Source organism: Papaver somniferum, chromosome 6, assembly GCF_003573695.1.
Source record: "Papaver somniferum cultivar HN1 chromosome 6, ASM357369v1, whole genome shotgun sequence".
Taxonomy (NCBI): domain Eukaryota; kingdom Viridiplantae; phylum Streptophyta; class Magnoliopsida; order Ranunculales; family Papaveraceae; genus Papaver; species Papaver somniferum.
Window position 1 is genome coordinate 53444462 of NC_039363.1, and position 20316 is coordinate 53464777.

The 20316-nt window shown below is 36.3% G+C and overlaps 2 protein-coding genes across 2 annotated transcripts; both read right to left on the bottom strand.

Moving 5' to 3' along the window:
• Positions 1 to 4765: 4765 nt before the first annotated feature.
• On the bottom strand, positions 4766 to 5794 carry LOC113290807. The gene has a single exon (XM_026540397.1). It carries the CDS (start codon positions 5792 to 5794, stop codon positions 4766 to 4768), a length of 1029 nt encoding a protein of 342 aa, XP_026396182.1.
• Positions 5795 to 10874: 5080 nt separating this feature from the next.
• Positions 10875 to 11879, bottom strand: LOC113285667 (osteocalcin 2-like). The gene has a single exon (XM_026534466.1). The coding sequence runs from the start codon at positions 11863 to 11865 to the stop codon at positions 11026 to 11028; it is 840 nt and encodes a 279-aa protein (XP_026390251.1). The 5' UTR covers positions 11866 to 11879; the 3' UTR covers positions 10875 to 11025.
• Positions 11880 to 20316: the final 8437 nt, after the last annotated feature.

Consider the following 20316-nt stretch of genomic DNA (forward strand, 5'->3'; position numbering starts at 1 on the left):
AGCATGCAACAGTGACATTGTTGCGCGGTAAGCATTACATGGTGACAGACGAAAAATAAAATTCATAAGATATAGTAGGCAGATGTTACCAGGAAGAGAGTAGTCGTCTTGGGCCCTGAACAAGACATGACTAATAAAGCGCCAATGCAAGTAGCAATCATCCTTCTAGCACGTTGATGCCAACTGGTCCCAGGTAGAGCAGGCAAATAGCCAGATGAGATCCCAAGCTGCATTCCAATCCTATATACACGAGTATAGAAGGAGTCCTTCCCTTTCCCGGATCTTGCAAACTTGTTAGATATAAAAGGGAGCGTTTGGATCCCTTTTCTGACATCGATCAACACTAGAGCGCTCCCTTATTCTCTCGTCTGCTGATAATTAAGTATCTCATTTTCCTTTATCTTCCCCTCCCTTTTTTTATGAATGGGTGTAAACCCTAGCTCGAGTTCCGTCCATGGGTTGAATATCCACAGTGATTGATTTTTTTATTTATTTTTCATCCTCCGTCGTGTTGATTGCTGATAACTCCATGCTCTCTGCAGCGCATGATGGGAACCCCTAGCAATGACCATACTTCTAATTCTTCAGAAAAGCAGTTCGAAGACGGTGAATCCAGGATGACTATATTTAAAGAAGTATTAGCCAAAATAGATCGCCCATTTCGTGAAGCTGGACAGGCCATATAGGGTATGTCCCTTGCGCATCTAAGTATCGTTCGAGAATGCTTCATGCTTTCTTGGCTTCGGTGAGTATGGAAGAAAAATGGAGACGTGATGAAGCATCTCAGAAGATGAGCACCATAGCTGAAAGATTCGCACCATAGCTGAAAGATTCGCTGCTCGTCAAAAGAGGCTACGAGATGAGCAGGAAAAATTTCTGGATAGACAAGAATACCATATTCATGACGCGTTGTGATTCTGTACTTTGATGTAGACGAACCCCTTTCCGAAGAAAATTCTCAAGCGAATATTGAAGTAGCTTCTGAAGGAAACTCTGATGAAGGTGGTGCTGATCCCAATAATTAGATCTTCTATTATCAAAATTTGTTTAGCAGATGAACATTCTTATTTTTCGTAATTTGTAGATGCTTCTTTGATATTTCAGTCGTCTTGCTTCATATGGCTGGAGCCATGACTTCCTTGAATAATAATTCTTCGATCACGTCGGTTTATGAATATTTTTATGTTCCCAATTTGAACGAATGAATGAAACCTTTCACGATAAAGGATCCAAATTTACAAAATGTCTCGTAATATTTTGAAATTTCAGATGTAACACCCTTCAGTAGGATCACTGTAGAATCCCCATACGAACTCCTCCCAATTTTTATTCTCACAGAGGGTATTGCAGAAACACGCCTGTTAGGATTATTGAATGTGTACTTTCGTCTCTGGACTTGCTTGCTTCTTCATGCAATGCTTGAATATAAGTGTCGTGTTCCATCGTAATGTTTATTCTCTGAAATCCATGATTGATACCTCAATTTCGTGATTTGAGTCTTCCAATTTTGTCAAGACGGTGTTGCAGGATGACATGGAAGTAGTGATAGTTGACAAGACTAGAAGGCCTGGTATTCGATCCTCCATTTAATGCTCCCCTTGCAAGCCATGCACTTATTGAAGAATTCAACATGTCGCTTGTATGCACTGAGTTGTATACCCAAGTATGGTAGAAGTATGGTCGCCACAACCAAGAGGTCGAAGAGTTACATCATCTTGGTCAAGCATGTAGGAGAGTCCTTGTCTTGGATAGCTGACATAGGTATAATGAAAATGGTTGCTTTTTTTGAAGAGTTGATCACATGTAGGAAATATTATCTGGTCATGCGTGAGGGCTTTGGATTCCATGCACCTTAGTTTCGTCAAGGAATTAGTACTGCCCGGAGTTGAAGACTGCAAATAGTATGGTTCCCTCTAGCGATCGCGTTAGGTAACAATAATCAAAAATTGAGAGGATGACTCGGGAACTGAAGTCGAAAAAAATGTGCTCTACAGGAGATGGTGGATGCATTTTCCGAGAAAGATGCGCTACATGATCTCCCTCAAATGCTTTTATTCTCTGTTCATAATTCTTTTTCTTAGGTGTTTTGGGAGACGAGACATTTCTTTATGGTTTGATTTTTTTTTTGAACAAGTAGGGGATTGCTTTCGAAAGAATATAGATTTTTGTTTTGTGAACGAAATGATGCTTCAATTGTCAAATAGACTGAAATCCTAACTATGAATGCAAATTGGTGCAAACATTTTGGAGAAATTGCAAATATTGCATGAAAATAAGGAAAATGATAATATAACGATTTTAGGACAGATTTGAGGCACCTAGCGTGTATTACTACTCCTTCCATCTTGTCAGTACTAATGAGCTTGTAGTGGTCTCCCAAGATAACTTCTGCAACTGGTAAGGTTTATCTTCTTCTTCTGGGAAATTTGGTGGAGCAGGTTGACTATCGGTAGTGATCCTTAAAACCAAATCTCCGACTTGAAAGGGATTTGGGCGTTGCACAGCTACTTGGTTTCTAGACTTAACCGAGACGGCTTCTAAACACTTGATAAAATATTGAAAAGGATCAGTCTCCCATTCACATCTCCTAGTCACGTCTGGGTTGATAGCTGGATCAATTTCCTAGATCTCGACAGGACGTTGGATAACATGGACTATCAAAACACTTAAAATAAGCATAACCCATCAAACTAAATCATAACTAATTAATAAAAATCATAATTCAAATTAAACTAGTGCAAAAAGTCATAAAAAGAATTAATATATTACCACAGTGACGAAATATGGCTTCCTCCATTGTCCTCGTAATGGGGTTTAGCTCCTCATGTCGAAAACACACCCAAATTAATTATTCATGGCTCAAAAGTGTTTACAATGATGAAAATTTATTAAAAATTATAAAACAGCTCAATTACAACGCTTATAAGTATTGCACACTGACTGTTACAAGGAACTGAATAATTAAGACTGCTGGAAGAACGATTGTTCTCTGTGTCGTTCACTTCTGTAACTGATTCTGGAGGGTTATGTTCTTCATCTTCTCTTCCCTCTGATTAAGATGTGGTCGAGTCACATATATTTTGTATGTGGACCATCTTAATATTTCGACACGCATTTAAATTAAAAACCTGGCACCTCTAAATTCCCTTAATTGCTTTACGTTTTGAGAAAAAGTAGGAAGTTAAGACAAACAGTTAGGTAATAAAACTGTTTTGGAAAAATAAAACTCACTTTATAAGACGCGTCAAAATATTAAGGTGAAGTATGCGGCTCGACCACATCGTAGCCGCACCCAATTCGCTTCTTCTTCACCGGCGGAGAGCTTCCCTGTAACTCCTTGTTTCTTCCTCTGCAACTCCCAATCAACTTCCAACTACTTGATATCCCTGTTATGACACCCGGACACCCTTTATATAGCCAACAGGGTGATTAAATCTCCAAGAAATTATCGGAATCTCCTCATTTTTTTTCTTTGTAGGTTACCGGAAATATTTCCTTTCTTTTCTCTCTGTTACGCATCTGGGTTGCTCATCACTTTCCCAAACTCTCAACCAATATATACCAAATCTGTAGAGACACATTTCCTCTCTTTTTGCACACAACTTCCAAATTTAGGGCAAAGAATAACCCCGAGTTTTTCTCTCGTCTCTGTTCAGGGGCTAGAGCCAGGGTTAGTCCACATAATGTATGCATTTAGTCCACTGATGTTTGATGATTTTTTATAGTCCCCCTCCTTTTAAATATCTGGCTCCGCCACTATCTCTGTTTCATCGAACTCTCCTTTTTATTCCATTACGCAGATAAATTTCCATACTCTCACAAGATTGAGTCGAATCAAACAGAATAATGTTGCCCATCTCTCCACGCAACTGCCAAATATAACTCTAGAAAATCCCATGAATATCCATCTCGCTGTTTTGTCAAAATCTTCCTTTTTAATCGAGTTTAAAACCATTACCCATCCTGTCTCATCATCACAGTCCCAAACCAAGCCTTTCCCATGAAAATCTCCACATAAGTCTCGTCTAAATTCAATACAACAAAGTTCGCCCGTAACTGAAATTCAAATGAAATTTTCCACCCAACTTCTGTTTTCAATGGAAAATAAAAATGGATGCCCCTATCCTCTGATTAGCTGCGAATAGCAGGTGGGTGTCCCTTATCAACTGAATTACCCCTTATCCAAAGTGGGGTGCCAAGAATAAATCCTTCGGATGCCTTTAGTAATTATTTTGGGGTGTACATAAAACTTTTTTGGGTGTCTCCAACATATTTCCATGGTGCCTTTAACACATCTTCCGGGTGCCTTTAATAATTCTCTCACGAGGTGCAAAAATCAATTTTCGAGCCAATTTTTCCACACATGTTTATTTCTCCAAAAATACCTAGAAGGACATAAAATACCAAAATAAGTACAAAAATGAGTGATAATAATAGAAAATCGAGATCCAGATAGACACATAAATGTATCTATCAGTCCAACAAATTTCAATGCATTATCTTTCCTCAAAGAAGTTTAGAAAAAACGGAAATATTTTTTTTGGTAAGAAGAAAACTTTTATTTATGTAATAGAGGAAGTTTGCAAAATATACAAGATAGGAGCTAAGCCTAGCTTAACTCTTTATAGGATGTTTTTTCTTACATTTTCACTCACATTCTCCGTAGAGAAAAATTTAACTTTCCTAGTTCTTGCTTCCTTAGCTAGCTTGTCTTCGAAATCAACATACTTCCTAGATTTATACATAAAGGAAACCGGATAATAATTTACAAGAGAAATTTGCATCGACAGATGCTATTTTGAGACCTCCAGGGTTGGGCTTCAGAATCTTCTTCTCCTTTCAGAATCTTCATTAAAATTTGGCAGTCATTAATCATGCAGCAATTTTGGAGCTTTAATTCCTTCATCCATCTGATGGCCTCAATTCCAGCTTTTGCTTCAGCTTCTAAGGGGCAGGAAGCCCAGCCGCACCCTGCACGACATTGCTTCCTAACTCCTGCATTATCCATGATTGAGATAGCATATCCCATTGTGTAATCATCTTCAATAAAGGAGGCATCAAACATAATAAACCAATCATAATCTTCCTTTCTGTGCATATGATTATTTCTAGTAAGCATCCTAGCTTTATCCTGAATCTGACTGGCTTTACTATCTCTACTAGAATTGAATTTCGGGTAGGATGTTCTTATGCTGTCAATTAGCTTATGAATATTAGGCACTTTATTATCAAAATGGGCACTATTTCTAAACTTCCAAATGGACCAAATTATGAATGAAATCAGATTATGCTTGCTAGTTAGATTCCTATTATTCATCCAAGATTTAAACCAATGCATGCTATCGGAATTTCCATTGAAACAGTATATGTTATTGAGATAAAAATTACAATGAACAAACAGATGCATTTCATCTTCTAAGTCCTGATTATCACACAACAGACAATAAGGATCAGAATCTTTCACATATTTATACATATTACTCCCAAGAGCCAAACGACGGGAGACAACTTTCCAGTAGAACATATTAACTTTAGGTAGCATATTTAAATTCCATAAATGTTTCCAAAATCTGGCTTCATCCTTATCAAAATTCAACTTAGTCAGGAAATTGTAAACCGATTTAGTACTAAGATTGTCAGAAGTGGTAGATTTCCATCTAATTCTATCATGCGTATTGATGTTAGTGGTTACAGAATTGAAAGCATCATGGAAAGACAAGTGGATATATTTACTGATAATTTTCATATCCCAGTTTCCATCAGGATCCATCAAATCACAAACATTCATAGGCATATTACAATCAACATTATAGGAGACAAGAGATGAACTTGATTAGGTAACCAGAAATCAGACCAAACATTTGTAGATTTCCCATTGTTAATTTTACACATATGGTTTGATTTAATAATATCAAGACCTTTCCTGATACTGGTCCATATCCAGGAAATTCTATGTTTTCTAGTTTTCTTTAGAGGATTCTGGTCTCTGAAGTATTTATGTTCAAGAATTTTAGCCCACATCTGATCTTGATTGTGAATAAGCCTCCAAGCCAACTTAGTTATGAGGGAAAGATTATGTTTATGGGGATTTCTAATCCCCAGACCACCTTGGCGAATGTCTTTAGTTATACTAGGCCACGCTTTAAGGTAGCAACGTTTTTTCTTGTTCTTTTTTGGCCTCCAGAAATCTCTGTGGATTTTATCAAGATTGTCTAAGGTCTTTTTAGGAAAGGATAGACACTGCATTTGATGATTTGGGTAAGCACTAAGCACATTTTTGATTAAGACGGTGCGCCCAGCTTGGTTAAACATTTTTCCTATCCAACCTTGGAGGACAGTGTAATATTTATTAAGAAGCGGTTCAAAGCTATTAGTTTTATTTCTATAAAAGAAAAGAGGAGTTCCTAAATATTTATCATTTTTAGAGATTTTCTTAATTTTAATTATTTTAGAGATTATTTTACAGTGTTTGTTATGCACCTTTGGTGTGAAATAAACACCATATTTATTGAAATTAATGACTTTCCCAGTCATTTCACCAAAAATATTTAAAATATTAACAATATTTTTAGCTTCATTAAGGTTCGCCTTAGAAAACAAGAAACAATCGTCAGCGAAAAATAAATGCGAAACAGGAGGAGCAGTTCTCGCCACTTTGACACCAGAAATCTTTTTTTCATTTTCAGCTTTAAAGAGAAGTTTAGAAAGCACTTCCATGCAGATGATGAACAGATAAGGGGACAAAGGGTCCCCTTGTCTAATTCCCCTGGTCACAGTAAATCTATCACCAGGTGCACCATTTAAAAGAACATAGAAAGACGTCGTAGTAACACATTGCATAATAAGATGGCAAACATCTTCACAGAAACCAAAAGAAAGAAGGGTTTTATTAAGAAAGTCCCATTCAATCCTATCGAAAGCTTTCGATAGGTCAATTTTAAAAGCCATATGGCCAGTTTTATTTTTCGAAATTTTCATGCAGTGAAGAATTTCATGAGCAATAATTATATTATCAGTGATTTGACGCCCGGGAATAAATACAGATTGGTTTTGAGAAATCAGTTTCGAAAGCGTCGGTTTCAGACGGTTAGTTAGATTTTTTGAAATTATTTTGTAGGTGGTGTTGCTAAGGATGATAGGGCGAAAATCACTAGGGGTGGAAGGGTTCTGGACTTTAGGAATCAGAGTTATATAAGAGTAATTCATTTCCTTGAGAAGATATTTTTTTCTGAAAAAATCCTGAACCATGTTAATAATGTCTTTCTTAACGATTTCCCAGTTTTCTTTGAAGAAACCTGTCGGGTACCCGTCAAGACCAGGGGCACCTCACTGATTCATGTTAAAGAGAGTATTCTTGATTTATAATTCATCAGGCATTCTGATGAGACTATTGTTATCATCATCATTGATACAAGGGTCAATGAGATTACTAAGTCTATCAAGTTGATGTACATTACTTGTGGAGCTGATAGATTTAAAATGATTAATAAGTAGCTTATGTAATTGGGTGTTATCATCAATACAAAGACCAGTATCATCCCTAAGGGTGTGAATATGATTTTCTCCTTCTATTATTCTCATATTGGTGAAAAAAAAGTGTCACGGTCAAATTCTTTAACTAAATTATCTTTAGAGAAATGATTCCAATAATCATACTCTCTGTTATACCACATCTCAAGGGTATTCTGCGTATCCTTGATTTCAAGGATTGGCAACGGATTAATGGTGTGTAAGTAATCCATTTTTTTATTAAGACTCTCAATGTTATTAAAAATATTTCCAAAGACGTTTTTGTTCCATTTAGAAAGTGAATAAGATAAATTTTTAAGATTCTTTTGGAAACTATAAGAGTAAGAGCCCCTAATGTTACGATCCCAATTATCTAACACTTGTTTTCTAAAATTTTCATGGCTGAACCATATTCTAATAACCCTAAATGGTTTATGATGATTTTCTTTAATAGGCTTGCAGTTTAGTAAAATTGGTGTGTGGTCACAACCGACTCTAGGTGAGTGACTAACAATCGCATCAGGAAACATAATAGACCAGGTATGAGAAGAGAGGACTCTATCTATTCTTTCCTTTATATTTTCATGACCTTCCCTATTATTAGACCAAGTAAAAGGTATACCTTGAAACTTAAGGTCCATAAGTCCTAATTTTTGGATGTTGTCATGGATATATTTGTTAACATGAGTGTTATTTTTTCCACCATGCTTATCATTAACACGCAGGATAAAGTTCAGGTCTCCAATGATTATCCAAGAGGTATTAGGATTTTAATTGTAAAAGAAATTTATTTTATCCCATTGCATTTTTTTCCCTAATTCATTCAGAGAGCCATGCATACAAACAACATTCCAGCAATTATTGAAACAATCATGCAATTCAAAAAAGCATATGTCAAAAAATTCAACAATGCATATAGCTTTAATATTATTATGCCAAGCAATGAGCATCCCACCAGATAAACCTATACTAGGAACAGCTATCCAGACATGGAACTTAAGATTTCTAGCTAAGATGTTCATACTATCTTTAGTAGCCTTTGTTTCAGCTAAGAACATAAAATCAGGATTTTGTTTTCTGAGAATATATTTCAAGTGATTTCTAGTGAGAGGTTTTCCAACCCCCTGCACATTCCAAGATTAAAGCTTCATAATGGTATTTAAAGAAAAAACTTTAGTAAGAATGGGTAAAATAACATGAAAGGTATAAGTACCAAACCAATTTAGAAACACACAAAGACAGTGAAAAAACAGATGTGTAGAAAAGCAATGGCATATACTATTGATCGCAAAATTTGAAATAAAAATTAAATTTGTTCTGAGATTAAGAAGAACTTGTTCAATTGGAAGGTTTTGAGTTCCAGCATCCACAACAGAAGCAGTTTCAGACCCATCCATTCTAATATCATTGTCAGCTTCAAACACATTTGTTATCTCTCCTCCTCCAGCAGAGGTTTCTCCTAACTCCATATTGTGGACAGACACTCCATTCACCGCCACCTCATTAGCAAAAACATGTAGTTCTCTATTAATTTCTTGCATGTATCCCTCCATTTCCATAGCTTCCATGACAATATCTTCTTTCCTTCTTCTCTTATTAGTCCTGATATCATTTCTATGTATTTCTGAGACATAAGAAGCACTGGCAGAGTTTTCTTCTATAGTATCCTCAATGACATTCTTATTGACCTAAATATCCACATCATTATTGTTGGCAATTTCAGTACTATCTGTCACATGTTGATTATCCAAGACCAATCCACTTGTATTGTCATTGCCTTCAACTGCATCATTCAGCACTGGTTCTTGAATTGCTCCTTCATCTCCTCCTTCTTGAATTCACATATTCTGTTGTATAACCTAAACTAGCTCTTCCACTTGTTCATCAAAAGGATCTACACCTTGCAGATTCAGAACTGGCACAGCTATCCAGGCCATATTTGCTATTAAACCACAGTAGTTTTCATTATGGTTGAAAACATAACAGTGTCTATAGGTAGCTGATGGAAACCCCAGATAAAAAATAGCAATCTTAATTCTTTCTCCATCCTCCAGAGTAATATTCACCTTTCTAACCAATGGCAAGTTAACATCCAATCTGACTTTTGCTTTCACCACACCAGTTGGGTCTCTGTTGTAGATAATGATTGGTTCACCAGCCTGAGAATCAATAATATGAGGTATGTCATCTCCATCAAGATCAGCTCTGAGTCTAAATTCTATGTAGAAAACTTCAAATTGGAATATGGCTCTCTGCACATTCATATGGAACTTCCATGAAAGTAAAACCAACAAGTATCCACCAACTGAGTGAGGCCTCTCCCTTAAAACCCTTTGAAAAATTTCCCTAGAATGAATTCTGAAAATGAAAACATTCCTTCTTCAAGTTGTGATCACAACTACTTCATTTTGTGCACCCCATCTTTGTCTAATTGAGTAACTCACTACATTCCTAGTGACTCCACTTTGTCTGCATACATATCCAATCAAAGCAAAATAATCAATGTGTCTCCCTTTTCCTTTTAGGCTTACATGTTTGTTATTCCTTCTAGCAGCATTGTTATTCCTTTGTGAATTGTTATAGATGGCATCAGAAGCATTTGATGATGAGGCCATTGAGCTTAACAATTGGATTGAATAATTGGTTTTGCAAAAGATAACAATAGATTTTCTGGGTTTTTTGAGGTAGATATACAGTTCCAATTTTGATAGCAGGGAACTTCGGGGCTTATGAGTTCTTTGAGAATCTAAAGAATCATGGGATAGTATATAAATGATATTCCAGTCAAGATAAAGATTTGAATTTTGCCAAGTGTTTGCCATGCTAATGACTTGGAATTGAAGAAAGAAGCAGTAGAAATTACTTGAGAAGAAAGCTGAGCTTCGACCTTGAAGAACCAAAAGAATGATTACTGACAGCAACAAACTGCAGAGAGGCGTGTGGATATAAGTTTATTGCACGGGAGATTGATGAATACGAGGCGTTTACAGAGATTGAATCCCACCAAACTGAATAAAAATTTGAGAATCTTCTTTCACTGATAATGATTTGTAGAATAAGAATATATGAATTAGGTCACCACCGCTTCAATTGCTTCAGCAAGGAAACCCTATTCCTCCCAATCAGACTTGGGAAAGGAGAGAAGGGATGAAATCTGAAAACAGACGGATTCACAAGAAAAACCGTGTTAATTAGCTCGAGATAATCATAAATTAAAGAAAATTATCGAGACCTGTAGCAACTAAGGTTCCTCGTTTCTGTAGAGAAAAAAACAGGAGCTTAAGACATTAACATAAAAACAAAATCGAAATAGGGATTGAGTATTCAATGTAAACAAGAGAAAAGACGATCATAGATTTGCAGGAAGAACACTTAATTGATAGATTTGCGGGAAGAACACTTAATTGATAGTTCTGAATATCCGACACTTGCTACATATATATGATCATGTAACCACACATGCACACCAAATTAAGCATATTTATGGCCATTAAATGGATTAACCCCGAAATTTTTTTATGGCTCAAGAGCATGGCATGCTCGACAAGCCCATAAAATTGACCTGAAAATTCTCCACCCAAACCATGATCGTGCTGATCTACTTTTTTTCTTCTTTGTCTTGATTTGCTTTTTTGTTTTCGGCTTTTGATGAACGGCCACTATCTCAATTTTCTTATTCCGGCACATATCTGTTGTAGCTGTTAAAATTGGTGCCGGTTTTATAAATTGCCACTTCGATTTTGGCATAGTGGAAGGTTGTACTCGGACTGGCTTCTTGGTGGTGGAATTCTTGCTGGCCCCAACAATAGGTTTTGATTTGGCACTGACAAGATCAATGTGATCACCACTACATAATGAATACTTCAATGTCGGATTGGGGCTTAATGCATGGCTTATCGGACTACTAGTTTGAGTAGTACTGCTACTACTGCTGAAACTGCTTCTACTGTTGTTGCTATTGCTTCGAGATGCCCATGTAAACGAATCTTTACTTCTAATGCTGCCGGTACGACTTGTCCGAGTTGAAGAATCTGTACTTGAAAATGACGGGAAAACATGAGGTAGAAGTTGGCCGTTGAAGAACAATAAATCAGCCGGAGAATTCTTGCATGAATCGCTTGTTGGCGAGTCTGGTGTAATCGATCCAAATTCAAAATCGGATTCTTGTTCATCTTGTTGATGTTGAAATGACTCATTTTCGGACGAGAATGAAAATGTATCATCAACATTGACAGGGAGAGTAGGATTCTTCTGTTCTTGGTGATCTATAGTAGGGGTCTTCTGTTCTTGGTGATGGAGAGCGGGATTCTTCTGTTCTAGGTGAACTAGAACAGGACTCTTCTTCTGTTCTTCCATGTTTTTGCCTTGGTTATTTGATATGATGAGCAGTATGTAAGAAGAGTCTATGATGAAGTTGTATATATAAATAGAAGCTTGATGGCATTGAAAACCAAAAGTTTAGATGGTCCAAAATACATGAAAAGCCACGTGGAAGTATCTAGGCTGTTGTTTGGGAAAGATATACACTGATGCGTGGAGGAAATGATGGTATGATACTTGACAACTCAGTATCATTGATTCTCATATACTTTAGTGTCTTCTTCAGTAGTGAGTATTATATGATTGGCAGATTTTATTCTAGTTTTTCATTCAAGGAAAGGGGACTACTGGGGATAATCTGGCATCCTTATTGTCGGAATCATAATCATGGCATCTGCGTCCCTTGTGTCTCGAGGCGAATTCAATTACTTAATATATCCCTCTTTCACTAGTTAAATAGCTTACCCTCAGAAATTAAGGCTCGCGCAAGAGATGCTGATGCTAAATCCTTGTGTTGCGTTGAACTAAACCTGAACTAAGAATTGCGGATGGAGTTTCAGATGCATAGTCTCACAAGAATTAACTAAAATGTTGTTCTACCGACAAAAGGAAAGCTCGGGTTTTCTTCTGGCTTCAGGGGCAACTGCAGTAGAAACACTAAAGCCCCGCACATATTATTGATTATGTACATCGCGTGACAGTCCATGCATGCGCCTTGCTTTATAACGTACTCTATGATTTAATTATGCCGGACACAAAATTTCAATGTGTTGGCATAATGGCATTGGACTTGTCACTTGCATCATAAATGAAGCACCATTACATCATGGCTTGATAGGGCCAATATGGCAACGTCAATGATATTCCTCAATGCAGCGATGTAGCTATTTCTTTCTGGGTGGTATACTGTAAAGCAACCATTCCATAGAGATCGATAAAAGTAAAAGAGGGAAAATTAGGGCCCATATAACATGAAGAAAGAAGTCCCCAAAGAGGAAGAAGTAATAGTGGAGTCAACAAGGCTCCATTCTTTTTCGTTTGGTTATGAAAACCAAAGAGAAAGAAGATGAAGTGTATTTAAATCTGACTACCTTTGATTACTACTTATTCGTCCTTTACAAACTGTTTCCATCCGACAAAGAGATTTATTTCTGAAGCATTTCTAAAGTAATCTCTTTGTCACCCATTTAGGGTTTTTCGATAGGACCCAACGGTATAAACTACTTGATCATATCTCTTTCCGACTCTTCTTCCGGGACCACTGGTTTATTGTGGTACAGGAGCCATAGGATGCTTCTTTAATTAAATTTTATTCACTTATTCTTAAAAGCAAAGGTTGTGGGTAGTCTCTATTTGGAGACTAACTTGCCCATATGAACGACCACTCGTCCATATAAATGAGAATGATTATTATGGGCAAATATAAAAGAAGGACTAGACGGGGGACAGTCCCCTGTTTAATAGTTTTTTTTTTGGAACTTTACGGGGACAGTCTCACATAAGAAATAAAAAGAAATCTTGGCGGGGGACAGTCCCCCGTCTAAAAGAAAAAGAATCCAAACGGGGGACGGTCCCCTGTTTGTGTAGGAAGTCGATATCAGGAGCAATTCTCCTGGATGTTTACATTCTTTTTCAACATTTTCATGGTTTTTTCATCTTCTCCTTCACTATAATCTTCAAAAACGATAAGCAATCTGATTTCTTGCAAAAATAAATGTATCACATTGATTAACGAGTAGAGGTAAATCCTATTCTAACAAAAAAAATCGTTTATTGATATTAATTCCATCATCTTATTTAGGTTTTGGTTAAAAGTTACCATAATTTGATTTTTTTTTCTAAATTCTTGAAGGTGTTGAGCTAATTGGGATAATTGAGCGAATTAAAGGTATGATTCTTAGCTTAATCTTAATGTTGAGCGAATTAATTTTGTTTACCTCTTGTTTCATTGTTTTAATTTGATTGATTTGTAGCTTAATTTTGATAGATGGTTAATGACACTTGTTTTAGGGTTCATATAGTGAACAATGGATTATATTATTTTGTCTTCTAAAGGTGAAGAAAATCATATATGCAATACTCTTGACATTGTAGATGGTGAACCTTCAATTAGATTTAGAGGTGGGTGGAGCAATATGCATAATTTGTATGAAATTGTATGTAAAAATGAAAAATGTAAGTTGTTTGTAGACCAATGTGGATTGGGTCGAATACTTGAGATAAATGTTTCGAAAGATGATCAACAACTCACACACGCAATTGTTGAGTGGTTTTGGAAATCTATAAATACTTTTCATTTTCCTACATTTGAAATAGGACTCACACCCAATAACTTCTCTTGGTGGGTTTAGAAGTAGGAAAAGGAGTAAAGCTAGATTATGTAAATTGGTGTGATAAGGAAAATAGAGAAAATTGCTTGGAGTATGTTGAAAACCTTTTGCCCAATTTAGCTCAACTTATTTTCGATAAAGCCGAGAAAAAGAAAGCCGCGGAAAAGAAGAAAACACTAGAAAAGGGGAAAGGGAAAGCCAAAGCAACCGTGCAAGAAAGTGATGATGAAGAAGATATTCATGAGAATTTGGAGCCGAATGATAGTGAAGAAGAAATTGGTGAGAATGGGAAAAACATAATTCGTGGTCTTGATGTATCCTCCTATTTGAGCAAGAGGAGTGGTGGTATCAAATGTGTAGATATGTGTGATTGGTTGAAGACAGTTAAAGGAAAGGGTGGAGTGGCTATGGAACCATATTGGGATGAAATTTTTCGGGTTTTTATTTTATGGATGATTGGTCAAGTGCTTATGCCAAATAGTGTATCCACCACAAAGGTAGGATGGTTATGTAACTTTGAGGAGTTGGATTTAGAAAACATAAATAGGTTTGATTGGCTTGTCTTTATAAATCTTTGGACGAGGCTAGTAGCAAATTGAAGACTTTCAATGGGATGTGGATGATCTTAGAGGTATGTACATATGACTCATTTTATATCTTAAACCCATTTAATGTTGATATTTGTGGAAAAATGTTATATATTAATTTCCCCCACTTTTTTGTTTGTTTGTAGTATTGGTTGTACTACTATTTCCATACTTTGTTTCCCAAAATTGATGGGAATGCACCGGTTTGGGATGATTTGTGGCCAAAAATTAAGGTGTTTAACAAGGAGAATTTAGCGGAGGTTTAAAGGGATATGGGAAGACATTCAATTACTATTGCTCGTAAGAAAATGGAGAATAGGTCAATACAAGGAACAACATGGCATCCATGGCGAGGAAGTGAGCATACTAATAATAAAGTCCTAAGATATTCGCATAGGTTGTCAAAGAAACGGTGTGTTTTCTTGGATATTGAAGATGATCAAGGCAATAGGTACTTGGGTGAGAGATGTTTGTTTCAAGTAACCGGTGTATTAGGTATTCCGCCTCGCCCACCTCCTGAACATGAAATGGTACGAATGGATCAAAGAGCATGTGAGAAGTACAAAGGTTTGAGGACTTGTAGGGAACCTATAGCCTTTGCTCTAAGGAAAGTGAACAAGAAACTCTGAGATGTAGCGTCAGATATAATTAATTGATTTGGCTTCTATAGGTTCATAAAAAAATACAATTGCTGGATTTTATTCACCCCTAAAATGAATAGAGCAATCTAAATTCCGGTGTACGTTTTGGCATTTAAGCCCTGGGTTTGGAGTCCAGATTAATAATTATAATTAATTGATTTGGCTCAGACAGTATCAAACAGTGAATCCCTATAACTACAAGTTAACAACTAGATGTATATCTCATCTTCTCCCATGATATTAATCTTTTTCGATAGCGGGGTTTCAAACTACTGCCTAACTGGCTATCATCTGGTCGACTAGTATAACTTTCGGCCTTTCGGATACTTGATATCCCAATCTTGCTCGAAATGTTACAGGCGCACTATAACTCATTGTAGCCGTGTTCGTCTGTTTGATATCCCAGGTTCAGTGACGGATCCAGACTTTTTCTCAAGTGGGCCGAAGGTTGCACGATTTTTGGGCACTTGGTTTTTTTAGTATTAACTAAGTGAAAATCAAATTAGAATATATTTTAATTCAACTGTTAGATCGTTTCTTTGTTTTTAGTCAGACATTTGATGTATTTTTATTGATTTTACATAAATAAAAAATCGAAAAAAGAGGCTAGCCTCCAACTTTACTGATAATAAACCGATTTGAAATCAAATGAGTTACAGGACTGACCCACCAGTTTGCATCAGACTTTAAAATTACAACAAGATAACATACAATGACCAGACTCACCAGACCATATACAATTTCAGACCCATAAACAGAGATGCAAATCATAATTTGAAGAAGACATCTAATTGTTAGAGCACTGCTCGGTCGAACTCGCAAGCGTTGCTATATCAAGCTTGTTTGTCAAGTTTAGTTATCAAAACTATAAGTCTTATTTCTAGTCTACTTATAGCTAAGTCTCGGATTAGGAGAGTAAGTGTAGTTGAGCTTTAGACTTCACGACGTTCATCAAATGAAGACGAAGAACTACTCAAGGTAACTTGTGGAACTTCATCAGCAAAAGGTATGTGGAAAAATGAACCCATCCATCACTAAAAAGTCTATCTACTCTATCTCCTATTTGAGACAAAAAGTCATATTGCTATATAGACTTCAATTATACACATTTGGTATTTCGAGCCGAGTTTATCTAGCTTATCTATTTCTCGAAATATGTGTTGGTAAGTTTTCGCTTTAACCAAGTTCATCTTTTATTCTTGATGAAAGTCAAAAGATAATCATGTGAAAATCGCCTTGTAACATCTTACATGATTTGTGTGAGACAGTCATTTGATGTAGACTCGGAATGTTTCGTATTGATCATTCGATCACTTGAAAATTGCTTTGAAGCTAATAGTTTGTGTGAGACAGCTATTGTCGTCTTCCAAGAATGTTTCAATGATTGAAATGAGGGTTTAGAACCCGTATGCATACTGGTTGGTTGTTGGAAGTCCGGGAACTAAGTATGCGTACCCGTATGCGTACTGGAGGAAGTTCAAGTTCCGTGAATTTCTACTGGAGTTTGAAAGTGTAAAATGGTATGCGTACCCGTACACGTACTGGCGTAACCAACCTCAGTCCAGCTACTTAGGTATGCGTACCTGTTTGCATACTTAAGTAGGGTATGTTCTAAAACCGGTTTTTTCATGAACTAATACATTTAAATAATAAGGAATGCAATCTTTTGCAAACCGTGGCTATAATGTTCATGAAATTATTCGAGTGAATCAAAATCGGTTTTTCTCCAACTGTGTCTTGTATACTTCTATGAGAATATAAACAATTCAACAACTCTCTAAATAGTTTCATTTGAGTCATTTGAACTAGTTATGATAAAGAGGAATAAGGTTGATATGAAAGTGCTCATATGGTTAAGATTTAGTTAACTATTGTTGAACCAACTAAGTGTACACGTTTAGGTACGGTTACCTTTATCTAAATGATGATACATTTCATTTGTGTATAACAAGCTAAGTTCGATCTAACCGTTGAAAGATATTAGCTTGAATCTAATCAGGTTTTCATCTAACGGTGAATATTGAATGCTTTGTTACCAAGGTAACATTGATTGCAAACCCTGATTTGAAGACTATATAAAGGAGAACTCTAGCAACTGGGAAACCTAATCCCCACACCTCATGTGTAGTTGCGACTAGAGTCGATTCTCTTTTAACCTTAGGTTTTTCATGAAACCCTGTAGGTTAACGACTTGAAGACTTCATTGGGATTGTGAAGCCAGACCCAACTATTTTCTCTGTAGTTGCGCGTTCTGATCTTGCTGTTTTCTATCGTGTTGAGTACTATCTTCTTTAATATTTTCTCAAGATTTATTCTCTGATAGGCAAGATTGAAAAGTAGTCACAAACATCTTCGTCTCATCGTTTGTGATTCCACAATATCTTGTTTCGTTAATCGATTAAGATTATTCTGAGGTGATTGATAATACTAGTCTGTTCTTCGGGAATATAAGTCTGGTTTATCAATTGGTTCCTGTTCACCTTGATTAATCAAAAGACAGAACAAAAGTCATAGGTATATCCGTGGGAGACAGATTTATCTATTCAATAGACTTTTCTGTGTGAGACAAATTTGTTTATCAAGTCTTCGAATTTCGGTCGTAGCAACTCTTAGTTGTGGGTGAGATCATCTAAGGGAATCAAGTGCGCGGAATCCGGTGTAATTCAAGAGGCGTAAGGAACGCAACTGTACCTTTATTAGTGTGAGATTGGTTAGGGCTCAACTACATTCCAGACCGAAGTTAGCTTGGTAGTAGGCTAGTGTCTATAACGGCTTAATGCATTGTGGTGTTAAAATCTGGACTAGGTCCCGGGGTATTTCTGCATTTGCGGTTTCCTCGTTAACAAAATTTCTGGTGTTTGTGTTATTTCTTTTCCGCATTATATTCGTTTATGTAACTGAAATATCACAGGTTGTGCGTAAGTTCAATCAAATGTAAATCCAACCTTTGGTTGTTGATTAAATTGATTGACACTTGGATATTGGTTTTTGATACTATCCAAGTTGTTTCTTATATTAATCAGGCTCACGGATTTCTAAATGTTTGATTTGTTGATTATATTAAGAAATAGAGATATAACTCTTTGATATATTTCTTGATTGATCTTGGTGCTCTCGGAATTATATTGGAGTTAGTCCATACAGATTGCTAAGCGAAATTTGTGTAAAGTGCAAAACCAGGAACCAAGTTATGCGTACCCGTACGCGTACTGGTTGGTTGTTGGGAGTCCGAGAACTAAGTATGCGTACCCGTACGCGTACTGACAGAAGTTCAAGTTCCGTGAATTTCTGCTGGAGTTTGGAAGTGTAAAATGGTAAGCTTACCCTTACGCATACTGGCGTAACCAAACTCAGTCCGGCTACTTAGGTATGCGTACCCGTTTGCATAATTAAGCAGGTTATGTTCTAAAATCGGTTTGTTCATGAACTAATACATTTATATAAAAAGGAATGCAATCTTTTGCAAACCGTGGCTATAATGTTCATGAAATGATTCGAGTGAATCAAAATCGATTTTTCATCAATTGTGTCTTGTATACTTCTATGAGAATATAAACAATTGAACAACTCTCTAACTAGTTTCATTTGAGTCATTTGAACTAGTTATGATAAAGATGAATGAGGTTTATATGAAAGTGCTCATATGGATAACCATTGGTTAATTATTGTTGAACCAACTAAGTGTACACGTTTAAGTACGGTTACCTTTATCTAAATGATTGTACATTTCATTTATGTATAACAATCTAAGTTCGATCTAACGGTTGAAAGATATTAGCTTGAATTTATTCAGGTTTTCATCTAATGGTGAATATTGAATGCTTTGTTACCAAGGTAACATTGGTTGCAAACCCTGATTTGAAGACTATATAAAGGAGAACAATAGCAACTGGTTGCGACTAGAGTCGATTATCCTTTAACCTTAGGTTTTTCACGAAATCATGTAGGTTAACGAATTGAAGACTTTATTTGGATTGTGAAGCAAGACCCAACTATTTTCTCTGTAGTTTGTTGTTCTGATCTTGCTGTTTTCTATCGTGTTGAGTACTATCTTCTTTAAGATTTGCTCAAGATTTAGTCTTCGATAGGCAATATTGAAAAGTAGTCACAAACATCTTCGTCTCATTGTTTGTGATTCCACAATATCTTGTTTCGTTAATCGATTAAGATTACTGTGAGGTGATTGATAATACTATGCTGTTCTTCGGGAATATAAGTCTGGTTTATCAATTGGTTCTTGTTCACCTTGATTTATCAAAAGACAAAACAAAACTCATAGGTATATTTGTGGGAGACAGATTTATCTATTCAATAAACTTTTCTGTGTGAGACAGACTGGTTTATCAAGTCTTCGACTTTGTGTCGTAGCAACTCTTAGTTGTGAGTGAGATCATCTAAGGGAATCAAGTGCATAGAGTCATGCTGGGATTCAGAGACGTAAGGAACACAAATGTACTTTGATTAGTGTGAGATTGGTTAGGGATCAACTACATTCCAATCCTAAGTTAACTTGGAGTAGGCTAGTGTCTGTAGCGGCTTAATACAGTGTGGTGTTCAATTCTGGACTAGGTCCCGGGGTTTTTCTGCATTTGCGGTTTCCTCGTTAACAAAATTTCTGGTGTCTGTGTTATTTCTTTTCCGCATTATATTTGTTTATATAATTGAAATATCACAGGTTGTGCGTAATTTTAATCAATTGTGGTTTTTGATTAAATTGTGACACTTATATTGGTTTTGGATACCCTCTTTCTTATATTAATCAGGCTCACGAATTTCTATCTGTTTTATTTGCTGATTAAATTAAGAAATAGAGATATAACTCTTTGATATATTTCTTGATTGAGCTCGCTTTATTATTTGTTGCTCTCAGAATTATATTGGAGTTGGTCCATACAGATTGCTAAGCGAAATATTGGGTGTGGTTGTTAG